Source organism: Mirounga angustirostris, unplaced genomic scaffold, assembly GCF_029215605.1.
Source record: "Mirounga angustirostris isolate CCGP_5_RB_7025 unplaced genomic scaffold, mMirAng1.0.hap1 SCAF_5, whole genome shotgun sequence".
Taxonomy (NCBI): Eukaryota; Metazoa; Chordata; class Mammalia; order Carnivora; family Phocidae; genus Mirounga; species Mirounga angustirostris.
This window is the reverse complement of record NW_026991713.1, coordinates 13,589,304-13,602,542: the sequence shown is the minus strand read 5'-3', so window position 1 is coordinate 13,602,542 and position 13,239 is coordinate 13,589,304. Positions and strand designations below refer to the sequence as shown.

The 13,239-nt window shown below is 48.1% G+C and overlaps 1 protein-coding gene across 8 annotated transcripts in view; it reads right to left on the bottom strand.

Moving 5' to 3' along the window:
- The window catches only part of LARGE1 (LARGE xylosyl- and glucuronyltransferase 1), a 513,801-nt gene that overhangs the window by 373,926 nt on the left and 126,636 nt on the right, over nucleotides 1–13,239 (bottom strand). For all 8 annotated transcript variants that reach the window (XM_064590661.1, XM_064590660.1, XM_054506843.2 and 5 more), the window contains one exon: nucleotides 653–840. In XM_064590661.1, the coding sequence (XP_064446731.1) occupies nucleotides 653–840 (188 nt within the window). The remainder of the gene's footprint in view (nucleotides 1–652; nucleotides 841–13,239) is intronic.

Genomic DNA, 13,239 nt, shown 5'->3' with positions numbered 1-13,239 from the left:
TGTTTGGGGAGGGCAGCTCTTCTGTTGCATCCGTCTCTTGGGCCAGTCAGTGTGACTGATCATCTTTCACACCGGGCCCGGCCTGACAGCTCCAACCACCGTCTCCCGCGGCGCCCTGGGCTCGCCTCGCCATCACACGCGTGCTGCTTCCGCGGCACGGTGCACGTCCACGTCTGCTGCCGCCGCCTTCCCAGCACCGGGCTCGGCAGAGGCGCTTGACAAGAGCGGTAGCAACGGTAACAACAAGATGTTCAATGTGTGAGCAAACGAACAGACCAAAGAATGAAAGAAACATGTGGCTCCATGAACAGCGAAGGAATCCCTCCGGGGCCCAAACCTTGCGCCCCTTATCGACACCGGGATCGACGTGCAAAGCGGGGATTTGACATGTGCGACCCCTCCACTGTATGCAGGCGCACCTCATTTTGCTTCTGTTTGCATTTTGTCCTCCTCGCTACGGACTCCCTCCCACTACCTGTGTAAACCTGGCATGTCTCGGCCCGGGCCCACGCGCGCGTGCTGCAATATCCTCCCGTTCCACACAGTGACAAGTTGGGATCAGAAGACCCAGAGGGGCTTCCGAGGACTCCGGGACAGCCAGTGTCCTTTTGCTTCCCTCCTCCCTCTCCCTGTGCGGAAGCCGCCTTCTTACCTTCAAAGCTCCCGGCGAACAGGTAAAGCCAGGTGATGGCTGGGATGCAGAGAACGGTCAGCGAGGCAGCCAGGAATTTCCGTCTCCCTCTGCAGATTCCCAGCATCCTCTCAGAAGTGGCAACCCCTAATCCCAGCGCCGCTTCTCTGCCCAGAGCACGGGGTCCTCGGCCTCCCTCATAATACTTTCTGAAAGGAAGAGCAAAGAGGAAGGGCTGAGTTCCCAGAGCTGTAAAAGGATGCAATTTGCGGGGGGGGGGGGGGGGTATCCCGGAGATCCTGAAAGTATCTGGCTCCTCGACGACTTCCTGCTGACCTTCTAGCCCAAGACACAATGCTGCAGTCTTACATCTATCAAAACTGAGACAGCTCTTTTAAAAGTAAATAAAGGATGATGAAAACTATGACATCGCTCCCTCCCTCCTTCCCTCTCTCTCTTTCTCGCACGTGCACACACACACACGTGCGTGCGCAAGTATTTTATAGTACAGATTAGTTTGAAGCCCGAACACACTTACTAAAAATGCATTTAGTTAGCACCTTGTATGTACCAAGCACTAACTAGGTGCCCTGTTTTAAAAAATGCCAGGAACACGGGTTAGTTTCCAAGAACACAGTCTAACAAGAGAGACCAACTTAAAACATCCACGGGCACTCCAAAACTGTGATGACTGAGAAGTGCACACATGGACCTCTCTGGAAAGACCAAGGAAGTTGCTGACTGATCCCTGGGCGGTCAAAATGGCAGAACAGTTCCTGAGTTCGAGCCAGAGAGAGCCGTGGAAGGCGCCGGGGGCTGCCTCCTGGCACACTCGGAGGAGAGGAGGCTGGGTCAGCCAATGTCATCTGCAGGGAACCACATCCCGATCACAGCTGATAACCTACAAACACTCACCAGGGACTGTCTTAATAGCTTCCACCTTTAATATGGAAGATGTCCAGAAAAGCATGGAAACGATTAAAACGTGCAGAAGATGGAGAGGAACACAGATAACCTGTCACCAGCCTGCAGAGAGTCAATCCTGAGGCCAGGCGGAAGACTTGCTGAGACGTGTTCAAAGCAGAGGGAGAAGGTCAATGCACATGGAGTAGAGGCCCAGGATCCTTCACCTGGGGATCTGACCGGCAGGTCATGTGCCTTATAAAGGAATTTAAAAACCAACAGCCCTGCAATCTCATCTCCACCTATCTCCTCACATCGAGCTCACACTGACTGCAGGTGGAGCGAGGAGCCTCCCAAACGGAGAAGAACCTACCCCTGCAGGCAGCTATACAAGGCTTGTCATCCCCAAAGAAATTGCTGGTTTGGGTGTCCCTTTGGGTATTCCCATAATATGTCCTTCCCTCTGCCATAACCCTTAAACCCCATGGGACTATGGCCTGGTTGAACTGTCTGTCCTCCCCACCAGCCTTGGGGTTTCCAGGAGACAGACATCCTGTCCGCTCACCTTGCATTCCCTAAGACTGGGCATACCGTCTGTCACCTGTAGGCTGGCTGATAGCTGTCGGCTGAACAAATAAATGGGATCAGATTCTAACCAAAGGCAGCCCTCCCAAGCTTCAGGAGTCTGTGTTCAGCAAGTTGCTGGCAATAAACACCTAATGGAGGCAATCTCAATTGTCAACGCCAGGTTTGCTTCTGCACCCAACTCTGACATGATTTTCTAAATGGTCCTCCTTTGAAACAGATGAATGATCCCAGGGCTGGAGGGTGTGGGCTAGCAAGGAAAACCAAACAAGCAAAATCACTTTAAACAAGGAATGTTGATTGGAGGAAAGTCCCCCGCGGGAAGTGTTTCATTCTGAAGCATGGGCAACAGACCCTCCACACACACTATGTCACCAAGAATGAGGATCGCCCCGCCACTGGCCAAATCTCGCAGGAAGAACAGGGGACAGGAGGCTATGCAGTTAGATCTGGATTCAAATCCAGTTCCGCACGTGACTAGCTGTGACATTGGCAAGCCCCCTGTCGCTGGGTAAGCTTCATTTTGTTCATCTCAAGCAATGGCCTCTCTGTCAGACAGTCTTAAATGAGAGAGTCCTTGAGTAAGTGCTGAGCAAAGGAACATGTGACAGGGCGAGCCCCACCTCTTCCCGAGAGCTGAAGGAGGAGCAGCACTCAGGCTTTTCCAGAAAACAGATCCCAACAAGTATGTTCGGCTGACACCACCAAATGGGTGATCTCAACCCGAACATCCTACTCGAATCTCCTTTAGGAGATACCACCACATTAAAATGGCCCTTTGTGGGTTGTTCGTTTGTTTGTTTTCAGTTCATTTATAATAATAGTAGCAAAGACAACTAGCAGTAATAACCTGTGAGGTTGGAACCAGTTTCCATCCCCATTTAATGGATGAGAAACTGAGGCCTAAAAAGACCAACTGGCCAAAGGTTATACCAGCAACACCTCAGGCTCTCCTCTCCCTAAGGAACTGATTCTAACAACCTTTGCCAGGGGTCATTTTCCCTCTGATCTAACCTAAATCCTTCATATTGAATCTTAGGATTTTTCTTCCCAGAGTTCAATATATCACCACTGTTTGCTCTCATTCAAAAAAAAAAAAAAAGTTCAATAGAACAAAAACTGGAAAGCTCTTGGTGAATTTGGACTTCAGGGGAAAGTAGGACTATATATGGAGCTGAACTCAAGTGGTGTTAATATTTAAAGGCATTTTTAAAAAACTCTTTAAGACACTTATTTTCCTCTTTTCCTCGCTCCATCTGCAAAAGTTAATTTCAACTGGCACAATTTGTCCAAAGTTTTAAAACAGAGTCTAGAGTGGTTTGCATTTTATGATAACACTGGCATCTAAAATTAAACCCAGCAGGTAAAAAATATTCCTTCATGGATTTGACTTTTAAATGACACCTCTGTGCACTAAAAACACATTTTAAAGAAAAATCTCAATTTACATCAGAAGTTACTCTAGGAAGTCAATACAGGAATCAACACAAGAAGGAAGGAAGGAAAAAACCGAAGGCGGGCTGAAAATTACCTCCCACATGTGTAAACATTGATGGATTAACTGGAAAGTTAGTCTGGAACCTGCTTTTGCCTGGTCAGAGGGAGACAGACTCCTGGGGCAAAGAGTTACCTTTAAAATGCCCCTGCCTCGAACCCAACACCCAATTCTCCTTGGCCAAGATGGTCAATTCTCCCACTAAACATCTACTACTCCATCTGTCTTCTCCCATCTGTCTTAACCAATGAAATTCACATTTATGCAAAACATTGCATGAGCCAGAAAAAGTATCGTGATCTATTAAAGCCACAAAAGCAGCATTCAGAGCTGAGAGTAAATAAAATGTGATTACAAGTATCCTTCAGTCCAATGTAACACATTGTATACACATGTACAAATACCTATAAAACTATACATATGAAAAAAGGTATAAAGGTTATAGGTTATCTCTGGGTATAGGGTATGGATAATTTAAATATATATGAATATGTATTTTTCCCAAATTTTATACAAAAAATAGTGTGGCTTTTATAATTTAAAACTTGAATCACCATGTCTTCTTGTTATATTGCACATGATTCAAAATACCTCAGCGCGAACAGTGAAGAATACATGAGTTAGTTTTACTTTACATGCAAGGTGCAGTGAGTTAAGATCTGTAGGATCCTTGGGGAGCCTGGGTGGCTCAGTTGTTAAGCGTCTGCCTTCGGCTCAGGTCATGGTCCCAGGGTCCTGGGATCGAGCCTGGCATCGGGCTCCCTGCTCAGTGGGAAGCCTGCTTCTCCCTCTCCCTCTCCCCCTGCTTGTGTTCCCTCTGACTGTGTCTTTCTCTGTCAAATAAATAAATAAAATCTTTAAAAAAAAAAAAATCTGTAGGATCCTCATTGGGAATACACCCTCCAGGGGTGGCTGGCTACCATTTGAAAGTCTCTAGTCAGAAGCTCATATTCCAAATGCTGATCTGATCAAACTGGAGATTGCCTTTTTTTTTTTTTTTTTTAAGTAGGCTCCACAGCCAACATGGGGCTTGAACTCATAACCCCGAGATCAAGAGTTGTAAGCTCTACCAACTGAGCCAGCCAGGTGCCCCTGGAGGTTGTCTTTTAATTAGCATCATTAGAAATGAGTTTTCATGGGTGTTCAAGATGTATGAGTTATCTAGAAATACTGCACATGAAGAGGGAATAAAAGTCTAAATAATCTCCAAAAGAAACAAATAAACAAAACGTCTAAGGAACCCAATGGCCAAAATCCTTCAGATGCACTTAGGAGCCAAACTGATCCTATGGGCAGGCAACAGAGTTGGGTCACCGACTGTAACTTTAAGATCGGGTGAATCCTGTCAGTTCCATGTTGTCATCTGAGTCTCAAGTGAACCTTTCTTAGGGGTCCTACAGCAGACGGACCCTCCATAGATGTCAGCTTTGTTTTATCATTATTTGTACTACTGCACCCCTTGCCTATACCCAAGCCTTTCCCACACAGCCCTACTATCCAGCCATGCCTTTCCTCCTCTCCTGCACCTCCAGAGGAATTTCAAGTCCTTGCTGCCTCTGCAGAACATCTCCCGACAAGTCCAGACCTGGAGGTGCTTCCTCCCTTTGTTCTAAATTCCAAAGGCTGTCAGCCGCACATTCCTGATCATATCACTGTCTTCTAATCATTTCCCAGCATTAATTTCTCTTGACTACACCAAAACTCCTTAAGGGCCAAGGATCCAGGTCCTCTCGTGTTTGTCTTCAGCCTCTGCCTGAGACCAGCAGCTAAGACCACAGTTTATACTTAGCCATCTCCATCCAAAGTGTGGTCCCTGAAACACCATCAGCAACAGCTCATATCTTGCCAGAAATGCAGGCTGTCAGGTACCCCCCCCCCCCCCCCCGGATCGAAATCTGCACTTTAACAAGCGCACACCACTGTTTCAGAGCCCTGTACTACTAAAGCTTGGAGTAACGAACCGGTTGTTGTCTCCCACCACTCCTACTGACCCCCTCCCTCACCTCACCCCTGCAGGGACTGGCCAGGGCACTAGGGAGAACCAGCACATCCTGGACTTTGTTGGTTATCTATTTATTACAACAGTTCTCTGATAGATGGAAGGAGAGTTCCTATAAGGAAAAGTGCCTCTTTCTAATTAAACAGAAGCACCTTATGGACTCGCAGTGGCTCTAATGGCCCATCCTGACCTCCCATCAAAAACACTGCTTAACCATTTGAATGATTGAACAGCACCAACACCACCCACCGAGGCATCACTATACCCATCCTGCAGATCAAGAGAGGCTTGAGGACGCTGATTTCATTGTTGGAAACCCTGGGACTCAAATTCCAGTGCTTCCTGAGAAAACGGAACACCAGTTCTGTGCTACAGGACACATAACTGATGACCAGTCTGCCTCCCCAGTCAGAGCACAATGCCTCAAGACCAGGCGCTTCTGTCTACTTTGGCCACTGCTGTTTTCTTTGTTGCTAGCACTCTATCTAGCATATAGGAGGAGATCGCTAAGTATTTACTGAATGGATCAATGACTGAATATCTCCATCACAGCCAGCAGCCTCCCTGGATGTGCATTATCATACAAACTACCCAGTCTGATTCAAGGGCCAGCCCACACCTTCCCCCCCGCCACCCGAGCCCAGCTATGGAATCCTCTGGAACTTCCACTAAGGGATCAGCAAATTCCTCTTTAACCTCCATTTCCCCTGGCTCCCTTCCAGCTCTGCTCTTCAGGGAAAGTACAGCTGTGCCCTGGATTATGGCTTTCCCCAAAGGAGAACCCTTTCCCCTACTCTCTCATGCAAATACCTGAGGGCTAGGAAGCAGGCATGTGCCCCCTCTTACTGCCTCTCCCTCTTCTGAAGACCCTGCTCCTCTGTGGCTCACCATTGTTCTCTCTGTCCTAGTCACTGTCACCTGGCATCTTCTGGGTACTCCTCTCATTCTGGAAGACCTCAGTGTCCACCGCACGCTCCTCCACCTCTCCGCCCCGATTCCGTGACAGAAACGGTCAGTTCAAAATGTCTGCCGCTTCACATGGGCCAAATTTACATTCTAGAACTTGGTGTCACCCAAACCAGCACAACCTCCCAAATCTCAAACGTCAGTGTCAACCCCTGGGGGCCTTCCCAGGCTGCCATTACACAAATTCTTCACTGTCATCGTGAACCCCAATCCACCGGCTTTCTTCATGCCTGCCCATCCAGCTCTAGATTTTCCTTATGTTCACGCTCATTCGGCTGACAGGCCATGATTCAGTATTATAACCTCCCTCTGCAAGCACGCACGGCCCCCCTTGGCCCTCCTTTCCAATTGTACCAGCCTAGAAAACTCCACTCGTGCAGATGAGCACAACCATACGTGTTCACCATGGCTTTCCTTGGGAAGCCAAATGTTGGGGTAGGAAACCACTATCAGGCAGGCAGATCCGTTCCATTTAGTCATGTCTGATTTCAAATGGGCAGTCAACTGCTAAGAGACACTATTACCTTTCTCTGGTAAACTCACTTTCTTATTACCTGAGATATTTACTTCATACATTCCTTTTCTCCTCAAGCTTCCTCTTTTCCAAATGGCAAATTCCAGGAGGGTTCCGAGATGCAGTGTGGGACCCACGTGTTTTCTCTCCCCAGGTGAGATCCCTCATTCCAATGTCCCATGAGACAGTCCCCAGGCTGATGCCTCCCACATTTTTATCTCCAGCTCTGGCCTCTCCTCTGACCTAGAGACTCACGTGTACAAAGACCTTCCCCTACCATGTGGCCTCAGACCTCAATCCCAATTTCTCTCTCCCCCACCCCTCTTCTCCAGAGCTTTCCACCTCCTTAGAGAGTACCATCATCTACATCAAAGCTCAAGCCCCACACCTGGGAGCCATTCTCCATTCCTTACTCACCCCTCATATCTTGTCAAATCTGGCCATCCTCAAATCCTGCCATTTTTACCTCTAAAACATGTATTCTGTCCAATGATACACCCACTTCTTTCCAGTTTTACTGCCACTATATAAATCCAAGCCACCATAGTCTCATGCGTGGACCCAGTGCAATAGCCTCCTAACTCAGATCACACCGGAAATTATTCAACATTTCCCCCACAGCTCTTAAAATAAATCCCAAACTCTTTGGCGTGTCTGTAAGGAGCTACTTGGCTTGACCTCTAACTGCCTCTCGGTCTTCATCTCTGGCCAGTCACCCTTTAATTCTCCTTGCCTCCAGCCATCCCGGCCCTCTCACTTCCAGAATGCACCTCAGGGCCTTTGCCAAGTATGCTCCCTCTGTCTGGAATGCTTATCACTCTGCTTTTTGCTGGGCTAAGGGCTGCTGATTCTTCAAGCCAAGGTCTTGAGTGCAGTCAACTCACAGAGGTCTTCTCTGATGGCCCTATGCCCAAGGGCCCCTCCTTCGCTCCATCTGTCACCATGCTCTAGCCACTCCCTCTACTGTCCTCCTCAGACTTTGGCATGATACAATTATCTGAGGGATTACTTATTTAATGGTGACCTCTCTCACTAGATTTCAGTCTCCCCTTGGGCAAAAATGGCTGCTTTAATTTCAGCGCACACCCAGGCACACAGAAGTCTTACTCCTTAAATGGATGAATGAGCAAGTGAACGAACATGCCAGACAGCCTCGACCACCAGATACCTTGTAGTCCTTCTACTATTGTTTTAATAAGCCCTTTCTACACGAAAGCTTGCCATCTTGCTGCCTGAATCTGTAACATTTGTAATAGGAGAAAAGAGAATCCACACAGTGCCCCACATAGGTCCCTACGGATGGGGTGAACCCTGCCGAGTCCCTTTGGTACGTTTGAGGTCACTTGCCAAGTTCACTTTGGTAACTTTCTCTCCTTTCTCTGCTCCACAAGGAAGAACACACAAGGGGGGGGGGGAGGTTGGGCCTCTCCCTCGGGAGTCTAGGGCTTCCCTCTGGGAGGCCTAACCCCACAGATGCTTCCTCCCTCCCTCTCTTCTTTGCACATCAGGGCCGAAAGCATCTCCCTCCGGGAGATGATGCTTGGGCTTGTCAAAATGGTACACCCGATTCCTTTTCTCCTTCAGAGAATGGCATTTGGCCTTGGGGGCACTGTTTAGAAATTGATCACGTGAACTACAAGAGTAAAAGCCACCAGCAATGTGCTTTGGAACAAATGTTGAAAACGTGGAGTTCACTGTTTTAAAGGACTCTAAGGGCCCATTTCTGCCAACTTGGTTTGTCTTGATCCCACTGTGAAGTCCAATCCTCTTGCTGCAGAGAAACATGTCCTTTTGCTCTCAGAACCACTATGATGTCTTAGATAGAGGTCTTACTAGGGTCTCCGAGCCAGCTGTCACCCACCCATTTCACACAACTTTGCAGTTAGGACACGCCACCTGCAGCCTGAGAGCCTAGCCATCTTGTCTCCGTTATGTTCACGGCGAGCTCCAAGGCACGGTCTGCATCTGATGCAGGCCTCACAGCATTTACGGAGGACAGGAAGTCAGGACTTGGGTTCAAGTATCAGCTCTGCATGTTGGCTATAGGATCTTGACAAGTCATTCAGTATCCCACAGGCTCCCATCCTTTTTCGTGAAAGGCCATGGCAATATCAAGCACTATTGGTTATTGCAAGGATTGAGGGAGATCAAAAGAATCTCCAAAATACGATTGCACAGCAACATGAGATGCTAGAGTAGTATTAATAACATTAAATTAGTTGGATTTCAGCTGCTTGACCAGTCAAATTCTAAGGCCCACAAAGTAGTTAGAACGGTGTCTTCATCCATTTGGGCTGCTTTGGAAAAATACCATAGACTGGGCAACGTAAACAACAAACATTTATTTCTCACAGTTCTGGAGGGTAGGAAGGCCAAGACCCAGGTTCTAGCATGTTTGGTGTCTGGTGAGAGCCCGCTTCCTGTGTCTGCCCAAGGGGATGCAGGGGAGCTCTCTGGGGTCCCTTTTATGAAGGCACAGTCCCATTCACAAGGGCTCCACCCTCATGACCTAATCACCTCCGAAAGGCCCCACCTCCTAATAGCACTGCATGGGGGGTTGGGATTCAACATGTGGATTTTAGGGGGACCCAAACATCCAGTCCATAAGTAAAGAGGGAAAGAATCTAACAAATATGGCTGGCCCTGGTCCAGCCTCAAGCTGGCATATACTTAAAAGGAAAAAACATCCTACCATCTACGGGGGGGCGGGGGAGAACACATAAACTGTGCTGAACACATTATTCAATGAGTGTCAACTTTTTTAAAGGGGTCATTTCTGTTCTTTAAAAAAAGGAATTGCCTCATGAAGCCAATTATATCTCAAAACTCTGTGCCAGGAAATGATTCGCAAGGAACCAAACCAATATGCTTCCTGGGACAAGATGATAGCAACTCTTACAAAGCTCATCCTGTTCTCCATAGCCACCTTTAAAAAGGAAAAAAGAAATAAGGGAAGTTAATTTTAATACTAGATTTTATTTGGCCTAGCGTGTCTAAAATATTAGCATTTTAACATGTCACCAATATGAAATATTACCAAGAGAGTCCATTCTTTTTCTTGTGCTAGGTCTTCAAAATTCAGAGCGCACCTACTGGGATGAGCGCCGCTCAATCTGAACGACCCACATTTCAAGTACTCCAGAGCCACGGTGCGGAACAGTCCAGGTGAGCAGCTTCTGAGCCTTCCCATCATCGTGCTTCAGGAAGCAACTGTAGCTGCAGGCCCTAGACTGAGCTGGAACAGAGGACCCAAGGCTCTGCAGGAACACAGGCTGGAGATATGGCAGCCTGGGCGGGTGACGGCGGAACCAGAGAGGACTAGATTTCACTGGACATGAGCACACTCGAGAAGGGAGACAATATATGGCAGCCAACGAGGATGCCAAGCACCATCCTGACACTCCACGTGGTCTTAACTCACTCAGTCTTTACAACCAATCTGTGCAAATCCACTTTACAGGTAAGGGCACCAAGGCTCAAAAGATTGAGTGACTCAGGTCGCATAGCTGGGGGAAGGGTAGGGTAGGGTAAGAAGGTGCCTGGGGTTAACCCCAAGACTCCTGACGTCAAATCCAATGTGTTTTGCTTGGCATGGCATTAAAGGCCACCATGACCTGCAGCCCACCCACATCACACCTTCCAATGCAGGACCAGCACCTGGATGAAGGACGCTGTGTCCTTCACATTGCCCTGCTGTGACTTCTTCCTCCTGGTCTAACTCCCTCTTATCTGCATGATGACCCTCTAAGACAGTGGCTCCCAATTGGGGGTAATTTTGCACCCCCCATCCGAAGGATACTTGGCAATGTCTAAAGACATTTTTGATAGTCAAGACTGGAGAGAATGGGGTGCTCCTAGCATCTAGGGACTCAGGAAGTACTGCACATTCGCTGTGATCATCTTGTCCATAGCCACCTCCCTTGGCCTGGGGAGGTGGAGTGAGCTGATCTGCATCCCAGCTCCTTAATTTCCACCCCTTATATCACACCATACAACCCGGTTTCCGCTTTTTCAGGGCAGGAGCTCGTTTCATAGAGATGTCGACAGGTGGGCGGTGTGAACATCACTTCTAGCACGGAGCTCTCTCTGACGTGACACAGGTGGAGAAGCAAAAAGGAGGAAAAGACTTGAGAAGCAATCAAAAATTTCCACTTACAATATTAACCTCTTTCAACAATGCATTGCCAAACAGATCTTTAATGCAAATTGATCCTTCCCGGGGATACACACTTTTCCTGGGGTCAGACGACAGCTCCGGGAAGGCTGATTTTTATGTTTTTGTTCTGAATGTTAAATCAGCGCTTAATCATATCCATGAGGCAACCCACTGGAGTGTTTTGGTCTTCATTCTTTTGATTTTCACTCTGGGAAGGGATGATTTAAGCAGGCATGCCTCCCATTTCCATTCTGCTTAAGCAAACACTCATAAGCATTTATCAAGGGCGGAGACTGCTAAATGCACTCCAGTCTCCCCAACTGCTGGAGGAGGATGTGTCTAACTTGCAGAGTCTATTTTGCCTCCGTGTTTCAAGGCCTATGGAGATTTCATGTAAATCTCTCTTGTGGCAAATGATAAGAAGGTAGCTATTTCTTTACCTTCTCTTGACTCCCCAACTTTCATCCCCATTCCACCCAAGACATGGGGCTTGGGGCTGAGGATAAGAGAAGGATACAACAGGGTCCCTGCCCTTGAGCAGACCTGTAAGAGTGTAGGGGACAGACGCCGACACCATGAACAGGACACAAGACAGGATCAGGGAGACATGACTCTCGGGAGAAAACATTTGGGCTGAGCCAAGGGAGGATGGCCCAATTCCAAAGGCTGGCAAGGAAAGGGATGTCTCCCCTGGCAGAGAGAGCCTCCCAGCAAAGTACAAGGGCATGCCTGGGATCAGGGGATGGCAGCCAAACACTCCTTGCAGAGTCAGGTAAGGAGGGTGATGGGTGGAGGGGAATGAGCCTGGAGGACCTTGAATGCCAAGTGAAGGAGAACTGGGACTTCATCCTACAGCCCCTCAGGACCTACTGAGCAGGAATTACAGCATCTGTGGTTAAGAAAACCAACAACTCTGCGAGCGATGTGAATTCTGGGTTAGGCAAAGAAGAAAGTACATCCCAGAGGCCAACCCGAAGGCTTCTGGGGGCAGACCCAGCTGGGGCCATCCCAAAAGCCGTGTCCTTGTTTGGGGAACATTTCCATTAACATAGTGTTGATCTGGTCCAGATGTGGGTACAACGGACTGAATGTTCGTGTTCCCCCCAAATGTGTATGTTGAAATCCTAATCCCCAGTGTGATGGTCTTAGGAGGTAGGGCCTTTGGGAGGTAATTAGGTCACAAGGGTGGAGCCCATGAATGGGATTCATGTCCTTATTAAAGGGACTCTCTCCACCGTGTGAGGATACAAGAAGTCAGTGATCTGCAACCTGAAAGAGTCTCCTCACCAAGACCTGACTATGCCAGCAGGCTGATCTCAGACCTCCAGCTTCCAGAACCGTGAGAAATAAATGTCTGTTGTCTAGAATACACCCACCCAGCCTGTGTACCATGTCCCAGCAACCCTCGTGGACTAAGACAGTGAGGCAGCACTATGCTCTGGGATGGGGCCTCTAGCTGCGGGGCGTTGGTCTCGGAGTGCTGGAGGGACACGATTCTCCTTTGCCAGGGACTGGTTTGGGGATGGCCTGTGACCCAGTCCTGGTCATAAACTGCAATGAAAAGTCACAGTGTCACCAAAGCCACAGGAGGGAAAGTGTCATGAAGAAAATTCCTCTTTCAGACAGACAGAAACCTTATTTGCCTCAGATCATAGAGGCAACACTCTATGCCTCCCGATTTCAAAATATTTGAGCTACGTTGTGTGATGGCTCCCAAGTGTGACATGGTCCCCTGTTTTGGGCCACAGAAATATCCTTGCAACTAAAGAAAAATGATGTTTGTGTTTGTTTTTGGGTTTTTTTTTAACTGAAGTAGGATTCTCATAACATAAAATTAACCTTTTTTTTTTTTTTTCAAAAAAAGATTTATTTGTTTATTTTAGAGAGAGAGAATCTCAAGCAGACTCTGCACTGAGAGCAGAGCCTGACACGGGGCTCGATCTCACGACCATGAGCTCACGACCTGAGCCGAAACCAAGAGTCGGACACT